The 27,850-nt window shown below is 50.6% G+C and overlaps 1 protein-coding gene across 1 annotated transcript; it reads left to right on the top strand.

Moving 5' to 3' along the window:
- The first annotated feature begins 895 nt into the window (after positions 1–895).
- rnf213b (ring finger protein 213b) lies at positions 896–27,774 on the top strand. Its single transcript, XM_037464200.2, has 65 exons — positions 896–1,365; positions 1,723–1,896; positions 1,982–2,625; positions 2,828–2,983; positions 3,307–3,473; positions 3,559–3,836; positions 3,928–4,175; positions 4,246–4,452; positions 4,598–4,802; positions 4,883–4,938; positions 5,010–5,175; positions 5,249–5,398; positions 5,588–5,686; positions 5,764–5,892; positions 6,095–6,257; positions 6,363–6,530; positions 6,616–6,765; positions 6,952–7,571; positions 7,661–7,820; positions 7,905–8,122; positions 8,218–8,361; positions 8,449–8,601; positions 8,963–10,220; positions 10,311–10,495; positions 10,573–10,725; positions 10,856–14,635; positions 14,725–14,861; positions 14,950–15,048; positions 15,135–15,247; positions 15,445–15,558; positions 15,659–15,705; positions 15,787–15,943; positions 16,081–16,216; positions 16,345–16,533; positions 16,691–16,824; positions 16,909–17,084; positions 17,172–17,375; positions 17,682–17,869; positions 17,932–18,052; positions 18,228–18,328; positions 18,425–18,601; positions 18,679–18,824; positions 18,913–19,012; positions 19,277–19,388; positions 19,470–19,674; positions 19,787–19,977; positions 20,344–20,466; positions 20,732–20,833; positions 20,919–21,161; positions 21,460–21,544; positions 21,622–21,656; positions 21,730–21,827; positions 21,904–22,054; positions 22,139–22,301; positions 22,377–22,471; positions 23,261–23,509; positions 23,843–23,975; positions 24,062–24,145; positions 24,482–24,638; positions 24,957–25,158; positions 25,254–25,331; positions 25,512–25,709; positions 26,071–26,160; positions 26,757–26,935; positions 27,384–27,774. The coding sequence occupies exons 2-65, from the start codon at positions 1,807–1,809 to the stop codon at positions 27,520–27,522; spliced, it is 15,198 nt and encodes a 5,065-aa protein (XP_037320097.2). The 5' UTR covers positions 896–1,365; positions 1,723–1,806; the 3' UTR covers positions 27,523–27,774.
- Positions 27,775–27,850: the final 76 nt, after the last annotated feature.

Raw genomic sequence — 27,850 nt, 5'->3', positions numbered from 1 at the left:
CACCCCCCCGAGGGCGACCGGGAGTGGCGGAGCCTGCGGGGGGTCGACCTCCAGGAAAGAGAACCAGGGTCGTAGTTCGGAGGGTGAAGAAACCTGCAGCTCCAGAGAAGTGAAGCTGATGAAGCTTTGAGTTCAACGGGATCACTTCCGGTTTCATGTGTTTTAATGAAAGAATCTTCTGTCCATATTGTCTCCAAATGAGTTCATAAAGCATCTGAAGTTTCCTACCTGCTACGTTTCACTTCATCATCATGAAAGGTAAAGCAGAAACAGGATGTTTGACCTCTAACACGCTGCAGGGGAAGTTGTTTCTCATCTTTTGTAATGTAATGTCATCTTTTATTAGGACTCTATAACGATGGAAACAGGTTTGACAAACACATCACTAATAAAATATAACTGATGAATTGATTTGTATCTTTCAGAGGGGAATCATATCTGAACACTCTGTAATTTATTAATTCATCTTTTCTCACTGGACTGCATCTCATAACCTCCCTTTTAAGTTGTGCATGCTTTTCTTTTAATAAATATAAAGGAAAGACTAAGTATATTCTACCACATCAGTGGGCTCCCTGGGTTTATTCAATAGACTTTTACTATTTGACTAATTGACTAAACTTGGGCCAAACTGGTTTTCATGTCAATAATTTGACTTTTTTCATCATCATTCACACAATAAAGCGCTTAGTATATATAATTATATTACTACACTTTTTCCACTGGAGGGGTACAAGTATTCCCAAGTTCTTTAAAATATGTGAATAATAGATGTTCATATTTCACGCTGGCTTCAAAACTTTGTGGAATACAAGGTTACAATTAGGTTTTGTTTTAGCTATGAATCTATAGCTGTATATTTATATACATCTATATGAAACCCCAAAACCCTAAATTCGAGCTATACATATAAAATAACTTTATTCTAGAGAAGACGAAAAAATAATTCAAACATGGACAAATCAGAGGTTTCGATTCCTGCGGCACGGAAACTGAAAACTCCGACGGACTCCTGAACGCAGCATCAGTTTCTACTCCGAAGACAGTTTGACAGAAATGAAACTGAAAGAACTCCTTCAGGGACCGTTAACAAAGGGGGAACTTAATCAATACCGAAACACGTTCATTAAGCCACGATGTTTGAACCAAAAGTGTGTCAAAGATTATTTAAATGCTGAGTCACTTTTACTGAATCCACAGTTTGTTCAGAAACAGTTTGTGTCGGAACTAAACTGCAAACTTCAGATGGAGCAGACGAACTTATGGACGCTCCCTGGGAGCCACATCCGGGACATTAGGGCAGATTTAATAAAGGCTTCCTCGATGTTTCTGACACATTGCTCGAGACGGCCTGAAACTGAGAAGGTAAGTAAACTCAAGAAAACCTACGTGTCATATTTAATGCAGCTTATTACATGTGAGACGTAGTGATGTCATCGTTCATGCTAGAAGGGGAAAGACTTACTGAAACCAGCTCAGGTCAAACATTAAAGTGTATTTTATAAATTTGAAAATAACAGCTGACACCTGGGTTATCCTGAATTACCTCAAACTATCATTGATATATATTCTGTATATATATATATTTCGAATGATAGTTTGAGGTATTTCAGGATAAACCAGGTGTCATGATTGTTTTATAATAGTGTCATTGTGTTGAAGTAATGCTCGTTGTACTTTGTACAAACATGTCTCACACTGCCCCTCCCTTACTGACTGCAGGCACACGGAGGACCTGTGATTTGTATCTCCAGAGACAGATAACGAGGGACCAGTGACTCCCCCGAGGAAAGGAGTCCTCCACAGATGGAGGAGGGTGGAGGAAACACCCACGGCTCCGCTGGATCCAACACGTTGGAGGACGTTGTGACCAAAAAACGCCGGAAAAGAAATAAGGTAGAAATGCACAAGTACAGATTCGACAGATGCATGATTCTAAACCAGGTCCTTGGATCTTAAGTAGGTTTCTCGTGGGTTCCAGGAACGAGGAGCAGGCGGCTCCAGCAGAGGGGACCAAGACAAGGACAAGAAGAAGAAGAAGAAGGGACGTCAAAGGAGGAGAACGAGCGCACCGAGCGTTAGGGAGGATGCAGAGTGGAAGGGCGAAGGAGAGGTGGAGGTGGCGGAGGCCTCAGGAAGCCAGACGGAGGAGCGCGGCGCCGTAGAAGCTCAGCATGTGGGTGAAGACGGCGTGCAGGACGTGAGAGAGCGACGCCACCCGGACGCCAACATGGTGCCAGCTCAGACCCAAACACGGAGACACAAAGGGGCCAACAAAGACACGCAAACTCCACCCGTCTCCCTGAGGAGCCAGGGGACGCAGACCGAGTCCTCCGGGCCAGAGGTGGACCTCCACAAGACCAAGAGGAGTGAGGAGACACCTGGGGCCAGAGGGGAGGAAGTCGCTCCGACGCCGTTACAGCAGAGCGACCCGGCGGCGTCTTCGGGTCCGTCCGAGGATCGGACCCCAGAGAGGGAGGCCGGGGCCGAGGAGGAGCGCCCCGGTGCTGGAGCCCCGGGCGGAGCCGGAGAAGTGAAGTCCTACGCCAAAGCCGTGTCTGGAGAGGGAGGACGTGAGGCCTCCAGGGCGCCGGACAAAGACACCGGACCGGCTCCACGCACACGGTACCACTTCTTTATACTGAGCGGAGCCTGACTCATCCGCACAGAGGGTGGTTCCTGCTCCACCCACCTCCACCCTCTCATTGAGTTCATGTAGTGTGAAAGCACCGAAAACAGAGTCTGACCATGTGACTTCAGACGCGTATACTATACACAGATGTTCTCAATATACTGTATGGAAACATCTTGTCTTCTCTCTCACCAGCGACCGGAGCCCAGTGAGAGCTCCGCCTTCGGCTCCGACCTTCACCTTCCACATCCACGCCGTGCTGGACAAGAAGTTCAGCTTCAACCACGAGCGTGATGACTTCCTGCTGTGTTACGACGGAGGGTCTTCACCCCTGAAGACGGCGCAGTCCGTGTGAGTTTTTGAGTTTATGGTCTCAGTCTCTAGTTTCAAGTCTCCTTCAATGCCACATGATGATGGTCCATGTAGGGTCAAACACTAGGGCTCTAGGGCGGGGCTACACGCTGATTGACAGGTGTCCTAGAGACGTCCCCAAGCCGAGCAGCTGCCCTGCTCTTGATGTTGTGTCTTCTGTGGGACTCGGTTTAAAGCCCTGATGTCTCTCTGCTTCTCTTGAATGAACATTCAGCATCAATGTGTCAGAATACATTTCTTACACTGGCAAAGAGCTTTGTCCTCAAGGTCCAATCCAACTGAGTCCCTCCATTATGCTTCAGGGGACTAAAGCAGGGACATCTGGTAGAAGCAAGTCTTTCCATTGAAGAAAAGGACCTGAAGAGAGGAGACTGGTGGAGTTATTGGTACGGAGTAAAGAAACGGCAGAAAGAGTTCAAAGGAATCACCACGAGACACTTTCAGATTCCATGGGACCACAGCGTTAACGGTGAGACGAGCAGGGACCTTCAGCGCGTCCTCTCGCAGCTTCAGGGTCGAGCCTCTAACCGGAACCGGCCTGTTTCTTCTTCTAGAGGTGCACCTCTACGAAGGCTTCATCGCTCGGGACGACGCAGGAATTTGGAGAAGCGGCCTGAACTGGTTGTTCCAGAAATCCAAAGCGGCGGAGGTGTTGGACGGCTGGCAGGCCTCAGCGAGGTCTCTGCTGGATCGGATCTTCCAGACGTGGACCCCGTCAGACCAACAGAGCACCCTCAGCTTGTGTGACAGCCTGAAGCACTTTGCGCGGGGTCTCGGCTCTGCACACACGAGGATGACATTCCCAGACGGCTCACGTCCTCCTGTGGTCCTGGTTGGTGCAACATGAAGGAACCATTGGATGACAGCCCCCCCCCCCCCCTCCGCCCCCTTAGCCAACCACGTGTTTTCGTTTGAATTCACAGACCTCGGAGCTGATCGCGGAGGCTTTGGTTCGGATGCTTAAAGGCGAGCCGAAGGAGAAGCTCCCTGAAGGCTGGAGGAGCAGCGGCCCTCTGGCTCAGGGTCTGTCCGTCTTCATGGTCACCTCGAAGGTCTCCCTCAACCTCGGGCCGAGGGGCTGGACTGAGCTGGTCCTCCGGGTGTCCTCAGAGGACGCCATGGACCGCACCAACCTGGACTGGATGGCCAGTGCTTTAAAAGCACCATCACAGTGAGTCCAATGAATCCTAAAATAAGTCATGACTAGGGATCCCGTCTCACCCCCCCCCCCCTCCCTCCAGCCTCGTGTTAGGTCTGATGAACCGCTGTGTGGAGCAGCAGGTCTCGGAGCTCGTCCTGCTCGTCCCTCTGCTCTTCAGGCTCAGGCAGCCGGGAGCCGACTCAGCGAGACTGGGTCCCGCTCTGAGGGAGGAGGACTGGTCCGGACTCAAAGGGGTTCATTTCTGCAAGTTCAGGGAGAAAATAAAGTCCAGCCCGGACAAGAGAAAGTGAGTAACAGCGACCGTTCCTCCTCACGTTGAGTCTCTAGTGACTGAACCCCTGCGTTCAGCTCACGCAGGAGGACTTGTCCATGGCTTCAGGTCCCAAGGTGGACATTGGAGTGTATTTGAATGACGCTTCACTGCTCCACAGGAAAGTGCTCAGTTTGATCCAGACGCGCTCGCCTTCGGCCAAGCAGACGCCTCTGCTCCTGATGGGCTGGTCCTCTCTAGTCCCGTTTGAGGACCTCCCCGAACTCTCAGACCTGACGGGAATACCTGCCGAACAGCTGATCCAGAGTCTGCTGTTCAGACTGCGAGAAGGTGGCAACGGCAACAGAGTCGAGGAGACTGCAAAGGTGGGAAAGAAAAATACAGATTTAACATTTAGTGTGTGCTTTGCTAGATCTTCAAAATGATCCTTGTGGTATTTTCCCAGCACACTCAGAGAAGCCTGAGCCACGTCCTGCTGAAGCTGGACAAGGAGAAGGACAGGTGAGGACGGTGAGGACACCTTCCGCGTGACGCCGTGTGACTGTTGACTGTTGGCTGTTTGCTTTGTGCAGAATGACGCAGGGAGCGAACATCGAGCCGGCCCTCCTGAGCAGCGTCGCCCTGTTGAAGAGCACGTGTGATGTCGTGCCGTTGGTCCAGTGCTACCAGGCTGCGGTCCTCTCCTACCAGCTGGTGGTGAAGCTGGCAGAGATGTTGGAAGCCAAGCTGAGGACGGAGGTGATGTTCTGCTCCTCATGCTTCTCCGCGGGGCGGGACTCTGACTCACTGTGTTCCTCCTCGTGTGGCGTAGTCCTCAGACGGTGACTTCGGGGCCATAAGGCAGAAGCTCCTGGAGCAGCTGGAGCCGGTGCAGCAGCGGGTCACAGAGTGGAGGAGCGAGCTGCTGCAGAAACCTCTTGTGGGGCCCTCAAAATCCCTCAGCTATCCAAAGGAAATAGAGGTACAAAGTCCAGCGGTTTCTGTTCCGCTCCCTTAGGCTCCTTAGTCTCACTGTGGCCGCCGTCATGGTGACGTCGCCACGTTGTCACACTCTTGAGTTTTGGCCATCTTGGATTTGGAACCTTTGATAACTAATAGATGCATACAGCTCATGCAGTTGAACCAGGTGTGATCATTACTGTGTAATCAGATGTGGGACGCGCTGCTGAAGGTCGACTGCTCCCTGGAAGAAGTTTCCTCCAGTTGGAGGTCAAGTCTGACGAGAGACCTGAAGAGGAGGATCTCCCAGGTCAGCAGTGGCTATTGCTCCGTGGAACACGCCATTGGAGCACGTTGTCCAGCAGGTCTGACCCGGTGTCTTTGCAGGCAGGAGATGAGGACAAAGTGCTGGTCTGCTGCCTTCCGGCGTCCTCGGCAGCCATCTCTAAGAGCGGCGATGCTGTGCAGACGTGTTTCGACGAGCTGTGTCAGTCTGCTATCAAGACAATCTGCCAGGTGCATATTAAATGTCTAACGGTAATAAAACCTCCTCCAAGGGGAGAAAGGTACATTTAGACGCCGCAAGCCGCCAAAGTAGTAAAAGAATCCGTTTTCTTTCCACTAGTCCATGAAAAAGGGTGTTTTTTGTCCAGATGTTGTGCTATCTGAAACAATCAATAACAATGAAGCTGAATCAACCCTCCGTTGATGTGCTCAGAGAGAGCAGGAGGGCGACCTGATGAGGAGCCTCACCTCCAAGGTGGAGGACCCCCCTGGTGCTGTCGTCTCTGCCGTTGTGGTCCAATCAGCGTCTCGATTCAGAGACCCGGTGGTCCAGCTGCTCCATCGACAGTCCGCCGTCAACCACCTGCTGTCTCACGGTGCGTCACCTCATCTGTCACCTCTCACCTGTCACCTCTCACCTGTCACCTCTCACCCCCTGGAGGGCAGCAGCTCGTGATGCTCTCTGTGTCGTGGTTCCCCAGGCGACTGGACGGGGGCGCAGCTGCATGGCGCCGCTGTGCAGGTCGTCCACGGCTGTGCGTCTGCGCTGGAGCGTCTGGTGGAGTCTCTGCTGCAGGGAGACGTGGCCCTGGGACACCTGGAGACCTGCCTGAAGCACAAGAAGGCGTTCAAGAAGCTTCATCAGCAGTGTAAGAGCATGGGCGTCACAGAAGAGGCCTCCCACGGTCACATCTGCCATTTAACATCTGCTGCATCATGTCGCCCCCCCCGCAGATAAGAAGAACTCCCGGCGGGAGGCGGTTCCCGTGGATGTGGACGAGGTTCTGGCTCAGAGAGAGAAGGATTTGGCCTCTTTCATGCAGCGGAAACAGCAGATGAAGACACTGATAAAGATGACAGCAAAGGTTACAGAGAGCATCACAGGTGAGCGTTACTCGAGGATTCAGCTCATTGGGACTCTGATGTGTGTGTATACAGATCTGTATCTATCTCTGTAACGTGATAAAATCAATCAAGAAGAAATAGGAGTTGGTGCTCGTTGTCAATATAGAACTTAATTGTGTATCAATGTCACACGATGTCACTGATTTTCTCCTTTGTTTCCACCAGTCCCTGAGATGTCTCCTCTGGAGAAGCAGGACAGTGAAGACCTGCAGCCGGTCAGCCTGAACAAGCTGCTGCGGGTTCAGCCCTTGGATGCTGAGGGGCGGCTGGAGAAGACGGGCCCCTCCCAGGTCCTGTGGTACAAAACCAGCATGGACGTCCTGAAAATGTCCTGTGAGATGCACAAGCTGCATCACAGCAACCTGGTTCTGTCCCGCTGGGTCGGGGGGGCGGCGGCTTTGGCCTCGACGAGGCCGACCGGCTCCTCCCCTCTCACAGTCACCCTGAACCAGATCTATGAGATCATCTGGAAGCCGCTGATGACGGAGTTCTGCCAGCTGGCCGCCGCCCTCGCCGACGCTAGCGTCACCTTCAGGCAGCTGGACCGGGTCCTGGCTGAGGGGGACGGGGAGCTCCTGGAGGGGGAGCTGCGTCTGATGTCCGAGGCGCTGGTTGAGTCGGGGCGGCCCAAACCCGAGGACGGCTGGGTGCAGACCAGACTGGCTCAGATCCAGGAGTACCAACAGCTGCACCAGGCGGCGGCCGCCGCCAGCGCCGTGCGGGCGATAGCCGACAGGATGGCGCTCTCAGGGGACTTCACGGAGATCGACGCCCTCGGCGAGCTGGTGAGCCCGATTACCAAGAGCATGCTCGCGTCATTCATGCTTCTCTCTATCATACCCAAGCAAATGTTTAATCCTTCGCCGTCCAACAGGAAGAGGACACCTTCAAGGAGAGGACCCTGGGGTCGCTCGGCGCCGACTTGCATCGGGCCAAACGCCGACTCTCCGCCGTCACCGAGCAGCACACCGCCTGCCTGGAGGAGTACCTGAAGAGCCAAAGTCTGGTCAGCTGGGTCACGGAGAACCTTAAAGGTGAGGCGGGAGACGAAATCCCAACATAAATATGTATTTCTAGTGTTTAGTGTTGCGTTTCCAGCGCTCTGCCCCCTTGAGCAGATATGAGCGACGTGAAGGTGTACGTGGAGTTGGCTTCTATCTCCGCCGGAGAGAACGACGCGGAGATCGACCAGGTGGCCTGCTTCCACGACGCGGTGATGGGCTACGGCCCGCTGCTCTACGGCCTCCGCCCGCACGCCGGCCTTGAGGAGTTCATGAGGTGTGCTCACCAGGTGTGGGACGCCCGGACCAGAGACGAGAAGCTGCCGGACAAATTGGTACTGACCCCCCCCCCCCCCTCCCTGCCGCGTGCTGCTGTGGTAGAATGAGGCCCCGTTGTGTGGCGAGGGGTGACGCTGACCTTGTGTTACAGAAAGAGTCCACTCGCCTGCTGAGCTGGCTGAAGGCGCTGAAGGAGACCCACGGCTCGGTGGAGCAGTCCTCCCTCTCCCTGGCCTCCTCCATCAATGCTCACGGAGTCTATCACGTGGGATGGTCTGCTCACAGCACGCAGAAGGTACGGCGTCAACGGAAAGGGCGCTCAGGGAAAACCTAGAAATGGACCAAATGATTTAAGATATGGATGGTTTTCACCTGCCTGCAGAGGTGTCTCCAGAACATGGTGGCGGTCACGGTGACGAGGGGCTCGGAGGAGAAGCGCTACCAGCTGGAGGAGCTGCTGGAGCTGCAGAACAAACTCATGCTGATGTCGTCCAGAGGGGAGCACGGCAGAGAGCAGGTCAACAGGTTCACAGAGGTCAGCGGCATCAATGGAAGGCTTAAATGACATTAGAAACACGCGCAGACTGAATATTACATTACATGTGATTTAACCGACGCTTCTATCCAAAGCAATAAGTCCATTTCAACCATAAGGATCCAAACTCAGAAGAAAAAGAAAGTTAGTTAGTTCTACACTGATGTCATCATACGTGAGCAGACGAGCTGGAATATTTGTAGTATTTGTAAAAACCTCAAATATCTCTTTTTGAAACTGTTGGAAATATCTTGATTTTCACCTAATAATGAACTGTTGCTTTGAGGCTTTTATCTCTGAAAGACGGCGCGCTAACTCCGTCATCGACTAATCCCTCTGCTCCTGCCCGGATGCTCTCCAGGTCTTCGAAGGAGTCCAGCGACTGGGCGCCATCCTTCTGCAGATGCAAACGTCCGGCAACATGCTCTTCAGGGATTGGCGTGCTGAGGTGCGGTGCTGCCCGCAGCAGCAGCCGTGCATCACAGCGACCTTCCTGTCGCTGCAGGGTAGGGAGACGGCCTACGTCGGCCCGGTGACGGAGCGGCTGCAGGCGCTTGCTCACTCCATGGACGCCTGCCAGAAGGAATGGAGCACCTTCATCAGTGAGATGCGCTCCAACTTCAACTTGCTGAACCACTACACGTCGGAGCAGATGGTGTACCTGTGCCACTGGATTCACAAAGTGTGTCACTGGGAGGTGCCAGTTCCTCCACAGTTATGGCTTTTGCTTTTTCCCATAAAGCCTCAGTGCACCTTAACTGACGTCAGAGTCGCTCACGCCAGGGCAGCAAGTCGGACCTCAGAGCCCGAGTCTGACGACGAAGATGAGAATGTGTCCGTTCCTTGTATGGACTTAACGCCGGCTGCACATGGAGACAATGAAGAGGACGAAGGTGACAGTGTAACTGAAGGTGACGAGGATGCCGCAGAGGGGTCACTACTCCATGTGGACAGTCTGGAAGAGATGTGGCGTAAGTTCAGGGACGACATGCCGCAGTACCTCAATGAGTACCTGGACATCTCATCTCTGGCCCACTTCCTGTCCTCCCTCTCTGAAATGAACCAGGAGCTCGTGATCAGGAACTTTCCTCCTATCCTCCAGGAGGGAAGGCCCAACCTGTTTTTTTGTCCCCATGCAGAGGTTTTCACCTCCGTCCTCTCTTTTTACATGCAAAGCCCAGAGCAGCCTCTGCCATCTATTGACGAGGTTCTGGTCTGCAGAGAGGAAACTACAGAGGAGGAGGTTCAGATTTTTCTCCGCCGTGCTCTTGGCAAGGGCGCTGGGAGAAGCTGGAAGAAGATTTACTCTCTGGTGAACCCGGGGCTGCTGGGTTACGATGTCAGCGTGGCCCTCGGGGAGCTCTTCGAGTGTCTGGAGAGGAGCGGCAACCCGCATTATCGCTTGATCATAGTCAGTCCGGTTGAGCACCAGCACAGATACGTGCCCTCTTACTTTAGCAATGACAAAGTACAGGCTGGAGTGAGTCTGACAGCAGAGGCTGCTCGGAGGTATCTACACGGCCACTTCACACAAAACGCGTCCCCGCGAAGCCCCGCCGCGCAGGTTTCTCCAGATCAGCTCTCAGTCTGGACGGTGTCATCTGTACGCCCAGCTGTTGGTAAGGGGGACCCTGAAAATGCTTGTAGAAAGAATTTAATCACATAGAATCCTGAATAAACCCTGACAGAATCTTTTTGTCCACCAATAGGGAAATCCCTTTACGTGCAGCGTTTGTTTGAGACGTTCCAGCGTAAATCTCCCAGAGCAAATCACATCAAGATCCGACTGATTGAGCCATGGGTCGATGTCGACTCTTTGATTAGGAGTCTGTCGGAGAAACTGGCCCCTGTGAGAGAGCAGGACCCGGTTCTCCTGCACATCGACACCGCTGCAGTAAGAACGCATTCTGTGCAGATCCCTCGTTCTGTCGCTGGTTGTACTGACAACTCTTCCTTCTTGTTTCCTGTCAGGTTCGTTCTGGTCTGGAGGAGCTCCTGTTCCATCTGTTAGTCCTGGGCTGTTTGAGTGACAGCCATGGCATGCTGTGGAGAAGGAATGTGGCCCATTTGATCACCGTTGAAGTGCTGAGAACAAACAGATCCTCTCAGAACCAACCAAAAGAGGTATCGTGACCCGTAACTATAACACGTGTTGTCATATTTCTGAGCTACACAAACGTCTTTTTAAGCTGTATAAAATGAGGAACCCGGCTGCCATTCTCTAATTCTAATTCTCTTTGATTTGCTCACCCAGATGAAGCTTGGACTTCTTGACATTCTGCCTACCATCCACTGTAGACCTCCAAAGGAGGTGAATGAGTTGTTGGCCAGTAGACGTGTGCAGAACACCTTTGATCCACTCATGGATGAGCAGGAGTTCTGCAGTGAGGGGGTTCAACGACCTTATCAATTCTTAAAAGTCTACAGCAACAACCAGAATCTGGATCGTTTCAAGTACAAGGAGGGATCCAGATTTGGGGACACCATTGACTGTGTCAATCAATTTCTGAAATACTGTGGGATGCAAGATCCGTCTTGGGCCGAGCTGAAGAACTTCTCCTGGTTCCTCAACGTGCAACTCAAAGACTGTGAGAACTCCGTTTTCTGTGATCCAGATTTTCTGGCAGATCAGCTCCCCGGTTTCAAGGGCTTCATCGTGAAGTTCATGATTCTAATGTCAAGAGATTTTGCCTCGCCATCTCTGAATACATCTGATGAAAGTCCCAAGCTGCTCGTGGAGGATGACCTTCTCGCCCGCCTCACTATTCGTAAGCATTGGGAAAATGAGTCTCACCCGTACATTTTCTTTAACGCAGACCGATTCTCAATGTCTTTCCTCGGCTTCCATGTGATACGTCAGAGGGAAAACAGCCTCAATGCAGTTGATCCTCAAAGCCACAAGGTCCTGATACAAAACGTGATGTCAGAAAAACTTTTTCAGGATCTGGAACGGCAAAGGATTTCTCTCACCGAGGACTTTGAGGAGTTGCCACGTGCGGACAAAATCAAAAGGATTTCCTGCGTTGTCGGTGCAACGAAAGGAATAACGGACAGGAACTTTGATCCGGACCCAACGTATGAGCTCACTGCTGACAATGTGATGAAGATGTTGGCCATACACATGAGATTCCGATGTGGAATTCCAGTTGTCATCATGGGAGAGACTGGCTGTGGGAAAACCAGATTAGTCCGTTTCCTGTGTGCTCTGCAGAGGGAGGAAAAAGCAGTGGAGAACATGGTACTGGTCAAGGTACATGGGGGAACCACAGCAGAGATGATCTACAGGAAGGTGAGGGAGGCCGAGAGACTTGCCGGAATCAACCGAAGAATGCACGAGCTGGACACCATTTTGTTCTTCGACGAAGCTAACACCACAGAGGCCATTTTTGCCATCAAGGAAATCCTCTGTGACCAATCGATGAAAGGGGAACCTCTGAAGGCAGACAGCAGCTTGAAGATAATCGCTGCTTGCAACCCTTACAGGAAGCACTCGCCTGAAATGGTGAAGCGTTTGGAACGCGCCGGTTTGGGATACAGGGTGAGGGCAGACGAAACAGAAGACCGCCTCGGCAAAGTCCCTCTGCGACAGCTGGTCTACAGAGTTCATCCTTTGCCTGCCAGCATGGTTTCTTTGGTCTGGGACTTTGGTCAGCTGAGTGATTCAACCGAACTTTCCTACATCAAACAGATTGTCCAGAAGCAAGTTGCCAACCACCGTCTGCCGGGAGACTGCAAGGACATCATTTCAAATGTGCTGGCGGCCTCCCAGAAATACATGAGAAGTCGGAAGAATGAGTGCAGTTTTGTGAGTCTCAGAGACGTGGAGAGGTCTATGAAAGTGCTGGTTTGGTTTTACCAGCATAGCGAGGTCATTTTTAACCACTGCTCAACTCTCACTGAGGGTCAAAAAACCCTCAAGTGCTTGATTCTTTCAGTTGGAGTCTGCTACTACCCGTCTCTGGTGGACAAAGAGCAGTACCTCTCTGTCATAGGTCAGTACTTTCCAGAACCTCTCTGCTGTTCAACCACTTTGCAGGAAGAGATTTCTTCCTGTCAGGACTTCTTTCTTGAGAACATACAGACAAGGGAGACCATTGCCAAGAATGTTGCACTTAAAGAGAATGTCTTTCTCATGGTGGTTTGCATTGAGCTCAGGATCCCACTCTTTCTTGTTGGCAAGCCTGGAAGCTCAAAGTCCCTTGCTAAAACAGTGGTGTCTGATGCCATGCAGGGCCAGAACTCCCACTGTGAACTATTCAAGAAGCTCAAGCAAGTTCACATGGTCTCCTTCCAGTGCAGTCCTCACTCAAGTCCCGAAGGCATCATTGGGACATTCAGGAACTGCGCCCGTTTCCAGAAGGACAAAAACATGGACGAGTATGTGTCCGTGGTGGTGCTCGATGAGATAGGACTCGCAGAAGATTCTCCTCAGATGCCCTTGAAGACCCTTCACCCTCTCTTGGAGGATGGTTGCATTGACAATGACAGGCCGGATCCACACATGAAGGTTGGCTTTGTTGGCATCTCCAACTGGGCTCTCGACCCGGCAAAGATGAACAGAGGAATATTTGTGTCGAGATGGGATCCGAGTGAGGATGAACTTGTGGAAACTGCAAAGGGAATTTGTTCATGCTCAAATCAAATTCTGCTGAAAATCAAACACCTGTTCCCATCTTTGGCCAAGGCCTTCTTGAGCATCTGTAGTGAGACGACAAAGAATCAGTTCTTTGGCCTGAGGGATTATTATAGCCTCGTCAAAATGCTCTTTGCCGTGGTCAAATCAACGAAACAAGAGCCAGATGGTGGACACTTGGTAGAGGCCATCTTGCGTAACTTCAGTGGACAACCAGAGGGTTTTGACCCGGTTACGTTTTTCCAAGAGGTCATCCAAAACTTAACAGAATTTCAAAGACCAAGCACCTTACAAATGGTGAGAAAGAATCTTGACCATGACACCAGCCAGCTCAGCCGTTACCTCCTTTTGCTGACCACCAACAATGCAGCTCTCCATATCCTTCAGCAACAAATCTTTGCCAAAGGAGGGTTTCCTCCTCCTGAAATCGTCTTTGGCTCGGGATTCCCAAAGGACCAAGAGTACGCCCAAATCTGCCGTAACATAAACCGGGTGAAAACGTGCATGGAGACCGGGCGCACCGTCATCCTCCTCAACATGCAAAATCTGTACGAAAGCTTGTACGATGCCCTGAACCAGTACTACGTCTACCTCAGCAAGCAGCAGTACGTCGATCTGGGTCTCGGCTCTCACAGGGTCAAGTGTCGTGTCCATACCAACTTCAGACTGGTGGTAGTGGAGGACCAGAAGAAAGTCTATGAGCACTTTCCTATGCCCCTCATCAACAGGCTGGAGAAACACAGGGTGGATAGAAGCACTGACCTGGAACCCTGGCAGCACAGAGTTCTCCACAAACTCAAGAAGTGGGTGGAGGAATTCTCAGGTGAGGCCATGGCAGATTTCAAGCAGTGGGACATTTTTGTCGGCTACCATGGCGACGCCTGTGCCAGCGCTCTCTTGCAAGCACTCGAGAGGAGAGCACAACAAGTGGAAGACGGTGCAGTGAGACAACATCAACGGAATGAAGAAGATGACTCGATGAAAGATGAACCAAAAGAAATCGTTGAGGCAGATTCCAACCTGCAGGAAGTGGTAGCTGATGAAGAGGATGATCAGCCGGGCGATGCGATGGACACAGAGGGACCTGGAAAAGAACAAGGAGTCGAGTCAATGGATGTAGATGATGACGAGAACAAACTGCCGTCTGAAAGCAAAGAGTTGATGGAGACGGAAGCTGCTGCTGGGGAAAACGAGGAAGAGGAGATCCTTGATATAGCAAAATGTCTCCTGCTGAACTGTGCCACACCTGATGCTGTTGTGAGGCTCAAGTATTCCGATTTAGCGAACCAAGAGAAGGAGAAACTCCAGAGAATGTACTTCCAGCAACAGCATCACCATTCCCTCCGAAATTTCCTGGAAGATTGCCTGATCCAGCATCAGGGGTCCACCACGTTTCTGGAGGTAGGCCACAAACTGCAGCTCCAGTTTAGTTTTTGCACCTGTTCTTTACAAATGAATGATGCCACTCTCATCTCTGTGGCTTTCCTCAGGTAACGACATTCTCTGGCTTGCTAACCAGATCAGACGTCAGGGTTGTTGCCCCTGCTTTAGGACTGCAGAGTGAGAGGACCCTGCTACTCTCGCTCCACCAATTTGACACTGAGGTTTCTTTCTGCAACAAGATAAGGTATTAACTATTTGGATAGCAGCAAAAGTGTGAGGGGGGGGGGGGGGGGGGGTTGTGTTTTTATCTTTAAAACTCCATTCTGTGCCAGGGGCTTCCTTCAAGATGCCAGCCCCTCTCTCCACATCCTGTTCATCCAGATGGACCTGGAGGAATCCCACTGCAGGGATGAGCTCATAGCATCAGCAAAGTAGGGCTCATTGACACTGAACACAATCTGGTTGGATTTTATGGCCGTTCAGTGGTTCACGTGTTTATGGTTTCATCCGCCTCTAGATATTGCACCATGAACTACTTGATGTCACTGGAGGGTCCGACCTGTTGGGTGATTTTCATTGTGAAGGTTTCTAGGATCCCGAGTAAATCTCAGTACATTGGTTTCCAAGGAGGTGAGTACGTTTACAGCAATACAGTTGATCTTCCGTACATCATAAACTAGCATTAGCACTTCTTTGTTTTGCTAGCTACTGAAAGTCAACCGAATCCATGCAGATAGGTTACAGCGTTCATTCTTTTCATTGTTGATGGTGGTTTACTTTTACACCGTGATGTAAAGCTTTCAAACATTATGTCTTTCACACCAAAGGAGTGTGGCACTCGGTGCACATTGATGACCTGAGGGATTCAGACGACATGAGCTTGAACCTCTCGGTCTTCTGTGGAACTCTGATTAGCAACCTACTCCACCCTCCCCCGTCAGGTAGGAACCATCCACCCTCTGTGTGCCCCATTACAAATGGTAAAGAAAAGGGATTTTACTGTTGTTTTACTTAAATAAACCATATTTCTATGTTGATTAGAACACCTTGACGATGGACAAACAGCGAGGACAAGAAGAGAGTCTCAGGTGGATTCAGATTAGAATGAAATAAACCTTGTGTTCCTCTATAAGTGCTGACATTAAACAAGTGTAACTGTTTACGTTCAGGGAGATAGAGCCCACCTCCACAGCCTCGGCTTGGTGAAGTCATGCATCCAAAAAGCTGTGGGTTTGCTGAGGGAACCTGAAGGCGTGACATCGAGGAGCATGCAGCGGATTCACATCCTTCTGACTCTTCTGGGAGCTGGTCAAAGGCAAATTAAAAGTATGTAAATGTATCATTTTAGTTTAGTTTGCACATTATTTCTATGAACACGTATGTACAGCTGCATGACTAGGTTTATGGATCACTTCATTTTCTCTTTGTGAACATCTAACAAATAACTATGTTCTTTGTGGAAGCTCGCTTTCAGGAGGCGCTGTTGAGCAGAATGGCCGAAGCTTTGGCACAGAGGGAAGAATTGATGGGCTCCCCGAAGGAGTGGGTGAACAGTGAAGCCAAGAAGCGCCAGGCTCTGCAGGAGGGGGGAACCCTGAGGTAAAGCGCAAAGACGTTGAATAAAGATCTACTGGATCGGGGATTTTATCCGGTTTGCCTTTGGCTTCCGTTAGAATTCCCCTTTGCAGATTAGCATTCATGACTCTGTCCTTGTCTTTTCCTGATAGACACACCCTGTGGCGCCGTCTTCAGGCCACCGTGACCCCGATCTTGGCCAACATGTTGGAGGTCATGGACCGGTATGGGAATCTGGACCTGCTGTCTGATGACAGACTCAGCCGCGGCCTGAGAGACCTGTGGTTGGACATCCTGGCAGATTCACAGATTTTAATCCTAACATCTCTTCAAAACTCAAGGTATGATAGGTCACTTGTTCTGTGTGACTCCCGACGGGTCCGAGGTTCTAAAGGAGTTCCTCCTCACACTCGGATCCAGAAAGTAAATTAAGTAATCCAGTGGGGGAGTTTTATGGTGATGTCTTTTAGTCATTATTTTGGTTGTTATAATTGCCAGTGAGTCGGACCAGGAGGTGCCTGTGTATCACTTCCTCCTGTTGGATGGTGCAGAACAATCCTGCACGGCTCCGTTCAGCTGGCTCGTCAGAACCCACCTGGAAAGCTTGTGGGAAGAATCAGAATTCATGCCAGGTTTGCCTTTGTCTTGGACTTGGTACACAATAAAAATCCTCTCTGTATGTCGCATGGACACAAACATCATGGCTTGTTCCTCAGTAACGGCCGAGGACGGCACAGGGAGGATCCTCCAGTTTGTGAGCACCTTCTCCAGCAGCCGCCTGGGAAGTCACTTCCAGAAGCTCTCGGCCGAGGAGCAACAGGAGTACGGACGCCTCTACCTGCAGGACTTCCTGCTGCTCTCCCTGAAGATCAAGTCACATGACGAGCTGAGGGTAAACGGACGCTCTCAGCCGCAAATTCGGGTCAAAGGTGTTTTTTTTCTGGGGAACATCAGGTGATAATCTCCACTGTTGGTCCAGGTGTTCTCCAGGGCCGTGCTGGGCTGCGTGTCGGAGCTCCAGGCCTCCGTGGGCGCCGCTGCCGAGCTCTCGCCGGCTTGGATAACGGCCGCTGCCAAGCGGTTCGCCCCCCGACTGGATTCTCTGTGCCACATGTTCCTGCTGCAGCCCCGGCTAGCCGCCGCCGCCGCCCAGCAGGCGCCGGGGGGGGAGCCCCGAGAAATGGTGAGAGCTCGGATAATTAATGAGTTCATGAGTCAACCTGCACTGAAAGACCAACAAGTCCATCCAGGCGGAGAGAAGTCAAAGCTTCATTCTGTCCAGTGACCACCAGGGGGCGACTCCTCTAGTCCCACAGAAGTTTATGAGAAAATGTGTTGAACTTAAAGTGTGTTAAAGAGTTGTGTTTTGTTGCCTGCTCTCATCAGTTTACCACGTGGACCCTTTTACACCCTTAGCTAATGTGCTAATCGTTAGCATAATCCTTAACTTCCCGTAGTTGTGAAATCTAAAGAACTTGAACGTTGGCAGGTGGAGGACATGGGAGCGCTCGGCGTCTGCGTCGAAGAGACCAAACTGCTGAGCGTCACGTCGCTGCCGCAGTGCGAGTTCTTTGTGAGCCGCGTGGCGTCCCTGCAGCCGTGTCTGGACCGCGTGTTCGCTCAGAGATACAGAACCCTCTGCAGCGCCGGCAGCCTGCAGCGTCTGGACTCCATCCGGTGAGTCAATGCGGCCGTTTTGTGGTGTTAAAGTTCACTGGTGACCTTGTTTGTGCTCTCAGGTCTCTGTGGCACGGGATGCTGGTTGTTGCATCTTTCATCCAGCACGTCGTTTTCAGAGTGACACAGAATGACTCGAGGCTGAGAGACGTGGCTCTGAAGCACTGCAACCTCCACCTCAACGTAAGTTTACAGACGTCATCTTATGTCGCATTGCGGTTGTTTACCTTTTCATATTATTTGTGTATCTCTTGAAGCCTTTTTTGCATCTCTTTGTTGTGGTTTTGTGTCCCTGTTTGTGTATCGTTTTGTGTGTCTTCGTGGTTCGTACATCTTTCTTGTGTTCATCTCCTACCAGCTGATGCAGGCGTCCCCTGACGTGAGGAGCTTGGACACACTGCGGCAGCTGATCCGGGTCCTCAATCTGTTTCACGACGAGTGTATCGGCACAGAGCTCAGGTCTGGATCTGCCTTCACAAAATGCTTGTCCATTAGAAGCCTGATGTTTTGTCCTCCGGTGCAGTAACGACTCTCTGGCGATGTTTTGCTGTGAAGGTCGGGCACCTCCTGCCCGGTGTGCCTGTCGGAGCTCCAGCAGCCGGCCGTCCTGCCCTGCCAGCACGTCTTCTGCCTGCCGTGTCTCCAGAGCTGCATTCAAAAGCAGAGACGTTGTCCTAACTGCCGGATGGACCTTCCACCCGACTTCAGGCCCACTGTTTCTCCCCTCATCAAGTCAGTTTTTCTCCTCAAATGTTGTGTCCGAGGAACTGTGGTGGAGCCTTTGGGTGACTTTTGTCTCCGTGGCTCAGGGCGGCGCTTCAGAAGCAGGCGGCCGTCAGGGACTGCTGTAACGTCTTCTTCCTGGAGGTGGTGTCCAGGTTCTGTCTCTCCGAGGGACAGAGGCCCGGAGACGGAGTGGTGGAGCTGCTCTTCTCCCTGCTGGTCTCCGCTAACGGTCAGTGGGGGAGGGGAATGAGTCGATGACAGGACTAATGGTGGCGCTGCGTTGATGAGCCTTCTGCTGTTCTTGTTGTGCGACGCAGGAGACGTGTACAGGACCAGAGAGCTCTCGCCCTTCCTGGAGTGTGTGGACAACAGTCCAGTGGTGCGCTCAGTGCTGCCCAAACTGCTGCTGCAGCACAGGTGAGAAGTGACCAGAAGTAACACCACGCGAGTGTAGTTGTTTCATGCTTCATCCACGTGTTAAAATGAAGGGATTTGAATCACGTAGCTTCATTGGTGCGTCAATAGCTGCACTCCTCAGGGTTCCTGCTTAGGTCCACTCGATGCCAGTTAGATCATCATATGGGGTCTGCTCCTCACATATACAGAGAAAAGGACCTCAAATGTTTACGTATCGTTACTACGGCGACCACAGGTGTGCAAATGCTTGTGTGCTCCTCTCAGTTTTGAGCAGGTGAAGACTCACATTCAGACGTACTTGGAGAACCTGGCGGAGAATCTTCTGACCAGAGACGACCGCACGGAGCTCTACCTGCTGTTTGTCAACTGCTTCCAGGTGAGTGTCCGTCCCTCTTTGCGGTGGCGGCCGTCCCGCCTGCCGCGACCCGCCATTGATGAAGCCCGTGGTCCTCCCCAGGACTCCCTGCTGTGCTCGGAGGCGAAAGGAGCCGAGCTGAACACAGAGCTGCAGAGAGGATCGGAAATGGCGTTCCTCAGCAGCGTCGCCGCCGGGCAGACTGCGCGCCGACATCAGGACCCGGCGCAGTTCCTGCTCAACATCGCCAGACTCCGAGTGTGCCTGAGCGCCGCCGCCCGCCTGCTGCAGGAGGCCACCGCTCAAGGTGTGTAACTCCAGGTGTGGCAAAGTGACGCGTGATGCATCCACACCGGGCTCTGACACGGGGGGCAGATGCTGCGTGGGAGTAAAGCGGCGTGTTTCCTGGGGACCTGCAGGCAGACCACGGGGCGACGAGGCCCGATACCTGCAGCAGGTGAAGGCGGTGTGTGAGAGCGGCGCCGACGACTGGCACAGGGTCTACCTGGTGAGAGCCCTCCACAGGCTCTCAGGTGTGGAATGCATCCTGTCCCTGATGAACCAACCGGCCTGGAGATGGGTGTTCCCCCCCAGCCTGCTCCGACTACAGGTAGAGATGAAGAGACACAGATGGGTCTCAGCTTTGACGTTTTCAATTTTAATGTCACGACTTTTATCTTTATTTTTGAATAATCTCTGTTGTTTTGCTTGATGAAAATAGAGAAAAATAAGACGAAATCTGGGTTTCCGAGTCTAAAACTGAGTTATTATTATTACTTTCATGATTATTATTATTTATTATTTTTATTTATTTATTATCAGACAAATATGGCAAATACTCAAATGAGAAAGTGTTTTTTTAAGATATTTTTATAAAAATAAGTAATGCTTACCAATTTTTGTGATTAACTTCTAATGGGATAACCAATAACTAAATAATAAAGGATGATTGGTAACATTCTTTTTTCCTCCTCAGAGGATAATCCCGACCAACATTGACCAGTTCCTCTGCTGCGGCGCGGCGTACCGAGCCCTGAGGGACGCCGTGGGCCACGTTCTGCTGGAGAAGCGATCGGACGCCTTCGCGGCACAAATACAGGTCAGAGAGACTCTACGGCTGACACGATGCGTATGAATATGTCCACTTATTTTAGTTTATACAGAGGAGAAAAGACCAGCTGATGATCTGAGGGTGTGAGGTCTCCTGAAGTCGTCCTATTCGATGGATTCCACTATTTAAAAGAGTGGAATTGTTTAAGTTCAGTTCACAATTATTCTATAAATGTTACTTTAACTGTCTTCATCGTTCATGTGGTATATTTATGAGTCATTTAGCTTAAAGATGTTCATCTCTATCTCTGCAGAAGCTGAGGGGTTCTCACAGCAGCCTGCTGCCTCTGGCTTTGTTCAGGCAGGTCACCTGCCGCTACAAATCACATGACCGCAGCATGCTGCCCGCCCCTCAGGTCAGAATACATGATGTCACCACGTTAAACGTCCTGGTAGAGTTACGTTCTCTGGCTGAACTCGTGGCTCTACATGACCCGGCAGGACCTGGCCGGGCTGGAGGAGCTCCTGAAGAGCGTCAAGCCGCCGGAGCTCAGGGACTTCTGCACCGCGCTTCTGTCCAATAAGATCGGCGGGCCGAGCTCGGGTCTCCAGCTCCATGCTCATGTTTGTCCTCAGAGACAAACCCTCCTGGAGCTGCTGGTCCATCTGGACTCTGTGGTGCTCAGTGGAAACCCTCTGCTGGTTCCCCTGCATCACATCGCCTCCCAGCCTCAGAATGTGAAGGTAAGACACTTCTTTTACTCAAAGGGGCTTCAGCTAAACGTAGTGATGGGGACATCACTCATTGGTTTCCCGACGCTTTAAAGACCTGCCAATCAGCGTGTAGCCCCGCCCTAAAGCATCTGTTTGACTCTAAATGGACCATCATTCACTAAATGAACATCATGCTGCATTGAAGAAGACTTGAAACTAGAGACTGAGACCATAAACTCATGTTTACAATGTTTACTGAGGGAATAAATCAAGAGAGAAGTAGAGTCTTTTCTCATTGACTTTCATAAATACAACTTCTCCCTCCCAGAATTATTTTCTGCCCACGATGCCAGATGATCACATGAGCGAAGTCAAACAGTGGTTGTTTAAAGACACAAGAGCGCAGGTGTACGGTAAGTGTTTCACCTCTTCATCGCCTTTGTCTACATGTCCCATCAGGTGATTAATATGATGTGTTTTATACTTACAGCCTGCGCTAATGGACACCCGTGCGTTGTGACAGAGGTATGAGTCGCTTTCATTTGGAATAGAGATATTCAGGAAGTAAAAGATCTAATGCTCCTCCATTGTCCCATAGTGCGGCAGACCGGTGGTTAGAGGAAATTGTCCCGAGTGTGGCGCCCCGATTGGTGGCGAGAATCACAACCCGGTACCCGGATTCACTGCAGTTCAAAGGTATGAATCCCTTCAGGCTTCGTGGGGGCACTTTCAGTCAGATATTTCAGCGTCGAACCTCCTCGTTTGTATGAAGCGATCGGGATCAAACTCGGACGGGACACATCTTGGGAGACGCCGAGCGGAGGTCTGAAGCCCCCGAGAGACAGATGACGTTCGCCAAGTCCTGCATCCTGCGGCTCCTCACGCACCTCGCCATGCTTCAAGGCGCCGTGAGGAATGACAGAGTGAGGCCCCCCCCATCAGGTGTCCATCACAGGTGCCAGACCTACGGCCCGATGTAGTAACACTCCAGTGGTGTTTTGTTGTAGGGAGTCGGGGACATGATCCACCCGAGGCCCCAGGATGTTCTCAACTTCCTGTGGAGACACCTCGAGAAGGACCTCTGCGTGCTGGGCAAGGCGCTGGACCAGAACATGGACAACACAGCTGTGACGGTTCATTTGATTCTCAACACATGCGCAGAACATCCAGGTGATCATAACCTTTCCAACTGCTGCTTTTATAATTCTTGGAGAAGGTGAGATAACGCTTTGAATGTTCACAAAGGTTCCCGCGGAGCGAGTCGGGATCTGTCCTCCAAACAAGGGCGGCAGCTCTGGGAGAAGCTCGTCTGTGACTCCGTCATCAACCCAGTACTTCATGTGAGACATAAGATGCACATACGGAGTCACTTAAGAAGAAATACAAAGTAAAAAGCCCTCTAGAACAGGAACAACGTGCGGTCAAACATGTGTGAAACATCAGAGGTCCAGATGCTCAAACCTTCTGTCCTGGTATCCAAGAAGAGGAGAGACAATGTCCAAGCTTTTAAATAGGACGGTTTTTGGAGACCCCCTCTAAAGTGTTTCTGATGAAGCTTTGAGGGGGCCTCAATCCACCTGACAGACATTGGACATGAAATTTAGCCATCAATACATTTCAAGAGCTGAGAATCAGTTACTGAATGTTCTAGTGATTAGAGATGGCTATGTATGCTAGTGATTAGCATCAGAGCTAGCTATGTATGCTAGTGATTAGCATCAGAGCTAGCTATGTATGTTAGTGATTAGCATTAGAGCTAGCTATGTATGCTAGTGATTAGCATCAGAGCTAGCTATGTATGCTAGTGATTAGCATTAGAGCTAGCTATGTATGCTAGTGATTAGCATTAGAGCTAGCTATGTATGCTCGCATTGAGGTAACGTGTCTCTAGATCCGCTAATAAGAAAGGTCTCTACCAGAAGAGGCCTTTCACTATTTTTATCCAATATTTGGAATACTACTACATAATTTGGACCTGAATCCATCAAAACACTACCAGGTACATCTATTTGTGCTGGTTTGGGGCTTACTTACATTTTGAAAGCAATGCATTGATTGCCTAATGTTGTGCATCTGGATTCTCAGAAGAGAGACACAAAGTGATGAAAGCTGGTGTCTCCTGTTTGCAGCGGTTGCAGATGAATCTGGCTGAAGCTCAGGACAGAATCGGTGGTGACGACGGACTTACTGGAAGTCCCCTGATGACTCTCCTCTCCGGGGATCCGGGGACCATGTTGTCCCTCCCCTCCGACTGCCCGACCCAGCGCTCCTCCTTCTGGACTCTGCCGGAGTCCATGACAGTGGAGCGCTTCACTCAGCTGGTGGGCGAAGCTCAGGGGAGCAGCCCCTTAGCGCTGCTGGGCCTGTTCCTCCAGAAGGTAGGGGTCCTCATCAGGGGGCCACGTGAGATCCTCTCACTGGGACCCAGTGGAGGACCAGTGAGTTTTGAACCCTGATGAAGCTTCTCCTCAGCTATCAGCTCCATCTCCAGCACAGTTATTCTAATCAGTTATTATAAGTTATAAAAATAGCTTAATCTGCATCTAGATTAACATTTGCATCAGAATGCGTAATATATATTGTTGAATAAATATATTGTACCTTTCAAACCGGGACCGCTGAGGTTTATGCATTTTAGATGTTAGCGTGTTGTGTGGTCGCTACGTCCTCGGTGGCTTGTGTGACCCGCGCTGACCCTGCTGGTGTCACAGGTTCCCTGCGTGAGGCATCTCCACCACTTACCTGAGCTGGCCGCGCTGCAGTCCGACCTGCTGAGGGCGGTTCCTCTGACCTCGCACCCCGCGGAGCAGACCGTGGCTCAGATGCTACAGAAGATCCCGGCAGGTGTGACCATGTTTCACACACACACACACACACACACACACACACACACACACACACACACTCACATTTCTCGTTGTCCCCATCAGGATGCCAGAAGAAGAGGATCCTGCAGAGGGTGGAGACCTTCATGCATGTGTGGAACTGCCTCAGAGTCGAGGTGGCAAACAGCTGTAAGCATTCCACTCTACAGCTACTTCTTCTACTAATGTAAAATAACCTTACTATAATGAGCACCTTGCATTAATGTTTATTAGACACACTACGCAATAAAGGTATTATTTTAAGTAGTTTCTATGGCAAAGAAATTCATTTTTAGGGTTATTTTTAATACATTGCGCTCAGTATTGTGTGTCTTTAGGGTCCACTGTGGCAATATTCAGGGAAACATTCCATTTTGTCTTTTTGTCATTCATTCTAATTCTTCATAATACATCTATATTTTAATGATACAAAGATCATGTCTCCTTAGTATGTGTTGATTGATTATCTATTGAATGATATTATAGCAGCACACCCGGAGTTGGACGTGAACCTCACAGCCGAGAGCTCCGCAGAGTTTCTGACCCCGAGTCGCCGCGGACCCGGATCGAGCCTCCGAGCCCTGGTGGACTTCCTGCTGGAGACTCACAACAGCCTGGTGAGAGCGAGCCGGCAGGAGGACGGGTGAGTACTTCCTGGGGTCAAACATAGTACCATATGAGGCTCCTTTTGAGCCTCCATACGGTTCTTCTGAAAGATTTCTGGTGCAAACTCCTGCAGGTTCGCTTTGAACTGAAGACGATCTGAACCTCGCAAAGTTAATTCAACCGTTATCGATTCAAGGTCCATTTAGGAGCTTGTTCTGGAGCTTTCAACCATGTTCTCATGTATGTGTACCTGGGACTCATGCAAACTCGTACAAACTACCTGTCACTTCAGTCCCCTGTGTTATTATACTGTGTTACCTGTGTTCATGACTGACCTTTGGTTTGGTTTCCCCAGTGAATACAGTGTTCCTCTAGAGAACGTATCAGAAACCCAGCTGACTCTGTGCAGCCCAGAAAGAGAGCTGCTGCCTCTGGTTCTATCGCACTGTCACTACACCTTGAAGAAAGGTGGGGAGACGGACCGGAGCTACGACCTGCCGGGCATCCAAACACAGCTGGCTCGCCGCTTCCTGGCCGGAAAACCACTCATCCAGGCGGTAAAAACCACAGTGAACCAATCGCACAGCTGCACGTGGAGAGAAAGGAAAACCTCCCGCTAACCAGCACTGCTGTCCTCTCTGATCACAAACAGGACACCTCCCGGTACCTGAACAGACACCTGCAGGACTTCTCTGTGGTTCTTAACGAGGTCCGGGGCAAGATCCGTCAGGTGAGTCCAGTTCACGTACTTGGATCTCATTTCAAAACCTTTCTAACCAGACTTGTGTGTTTTAAAATGGATGCCACAAAGCGTCAGCAGTCTGTTTTCCACCAACCGATCGGACGCATCGCCTCCAGCCTCCGGAAGCTTCTCTGTGGTTTGTGGGATTGAAGTGAAATTCCTTCGCAGGAGCCGCTGAAGGGCTCGGCGAGCGGCGCCGTGAGGACGGTGCTGCGCTCCTACGCCGACGTCTGCGACGCGGTGCACGTGGTGGAGATCGGCCTGCGCCTCCTGGGCAAGATGGGCGGGGAGCCGCGGGGTCAGCTGCTGTCCTACCTCGCCGACACGCTGCGGATGGAACGGCAGATCTCCAGCACCGTGACCAAGGTAGAGACCCCCGGACCCCCCGCTGTTTCCATGGTGACTCTAATCCGAGGAAATACATGAAATAGAATCTAACCCAGAAATTTAGCCTTGGTTAAGACTATTCCACTTTAAAACATTACTTTGTTTACATTTTTGGGGGAAATCAAACATTCTTTCATTCATTTCTGTGAATCATGGTGTGTGTTAATACACTTGTGACACTTAAAATGTCAGAAAGTGATTACGCATTAACATGCAGCGAAAGTACAGAATAGAAATGGAAACAATGGGCTGCAAACAAAAAGATTTATAAATGAAGAGCTCCAAACAACGAGTATGTTTCTGGTGAATGATGTGCCGGTCTGTTTCATGGTGGTGTCAGGGCCTGGGGGAGAGCAGACTGGAACACAGCGTCTTCACCTGGCAGCTCCTCACTTCTTGGAAATCTGAGCTCATGCTGAACAGAAATCAGGTAAATCAGATATGAAAGACAAAATAAAGTAATTGCAGAAATAAATACACTCATTTCATTCAACCTTAAACATTCACACTTATCAATATGTGTATGGGAAGGAGTCCAAATGATGATATTTTAATTGAAAAACTTGACATTTCTCTTGTGTTCATAAACAAATCACAAAAGTTGCCCTTTGATGAGCTCATAACACATTGTTACGTCATCACACATCATAATTAATAATTTGAAGTGATTAAATTAACAAAATGTGTCTCTCTCAGCCTCTCATGGAATATAAAAAACAAAATTATAAAGCAAATATATATATATATAATAACATAATAGATTTGCAGGGAAAATACAAGCACAACCCACAATAATCCTGTTTTTAATCACAGCGGTTAAGCTGTTTAAGACTTTAAAGCATCGGATCCACAAAGAAGCTCCAACGAAGCATTTTAAACTCCCTTTGACCCAAAACACATTCGCAGTGAAAGCGTGCCGCCGCCCTCCAGATCTGACCCCAATAAAAACAGAATTTGAGGAATTTGGTCTGCACAGCAGTCTGCCGCGGAACAGATTAAAGCTATAAACGCGCCTTGGTGTTCCAGGACCCGTTTGGGACGCTCCCCCCCGACTTCCAGCAGAAGCTGTCTGACGAAGAGCGGAAAGAGCTGAAGGTCTTCCTCGCCGACGTGGACGTCTGCGCCTTCTCTCGGGAGCTGCATGAAATTCTGCTGCTGAAGACGAGCAGCGGCAGGACCGACCAGGGTTACCAGCCACACTGGGAGTAAGCACCCCCCCCCCCCCCCCCGTAGTGAAAACACAAGTTCCATTTGTGGGTTCAACTTCTGTGAGAAGTAATGCGCCAAATGGTACAAGCGTTTGCCTTGTTATTGTTTTTCAGCAGTGAGGGTCATGTGACGTGTGATGTCGGTTTAAAGACCTCGTCTAAAGGAATCCGTTGATTCTAGACCGCTTTAATCAGAGTGTGGAGGTCTCACCCGGGAGGGGGGCTCTCCCCTGGGATTTGGGGCCTTTTTGACTTACAGGACTAGAGCGTGACCCCCCCAGGCAGCCATCTGTCAGGGGAAAAGAGCTTAAGTTGTATCTCCTCGGCCACAGGTCCTTTCTATTGAAGCAGCAGCTGGACGGGGAAGTGAAGAGGAATGCGTGTGGTGTAAACAATGGAAGCAGTGCTAACACTTGTTTTTCTTTGTGCCCTCCTCTTCCTGCAGCATCAGGTCCACCTTAGAGGTCCATTTGGAGCAGAAGAAGCCTCCGGTGCTGCTGGGGCTCGAGGCTTTTCCAGAGACAATCACACTGGGACAAGCAGCCGACGTGTGGAGGGCTGCTGTGGAGTTTAAAAGAAGATAAATCCTTTCTGCAGACTCATTTAAAAATGTATTTTTGTTATTGTTGTCAGGGATATCAGAATAATGTAATGCATTCCATATGAGTGTGTGTGAGTATTGTCTAAAGTCTAAAGTGGCTAATACAAATGAATGCCATTTGAAGCAGGCCTGTTTTCATTCCTGATGTAACGTGTTGAATCTGCACATGAGTAATCTGGAAACAATTAATAAAACCACTATAAATAAACTCTCTAATGTGATTTGGCGCTCACGCTTCCCTTTGCAAAGTCAACCGAACCGTCGTTGCAGCCCCGCCCCTCCGAATCCACACGGGACACCGACAGCCCGCT

The sequence above is a fragment of the Pungitius pungitius genome, chromosome 21 (genome assembly GCF_949316345.1).
Source record: "Pungitius pungitius chromosome 21, fPunPun2.1, whole genome shotgun sequence".
NCBI classification, from domain to species: Eukaryota; Metazoa; Chordata; class Actinopteri; order Perciformes; family Gasterosteidae; genus Pungitius; species Pungitius pungitius.
Note: the sequence above shows the minus strand (reverse complement) of the source record. Positions and strands in the feature narration are given on the sequence as shown.

Bases quoted from the DNA above. Each gene is read 5' to 3' on its own strand.
- rnf213b (XM_037464200.2), top strand. From the start codon at position 1,807: ATGGAGGAGGGTGGAGGAAACACCCACGGCTCCGCTGGATCCAACACG. The intron at 8,602-8,962 runs GTCAGCGGCATC...GATGCTCTCCAG, and splicing joins AGGTCAACAGGTTCACAGAG to GTCTTCGAAGGAGTCCAGCG. The intron at 24,639-24,956 runs GTGAGTACTTCC...TGGTTTCCCCAG, and splicing joins GCGAGCCGGCAGGAGGACGG to TGAATACAGTGTTCCTCTAG.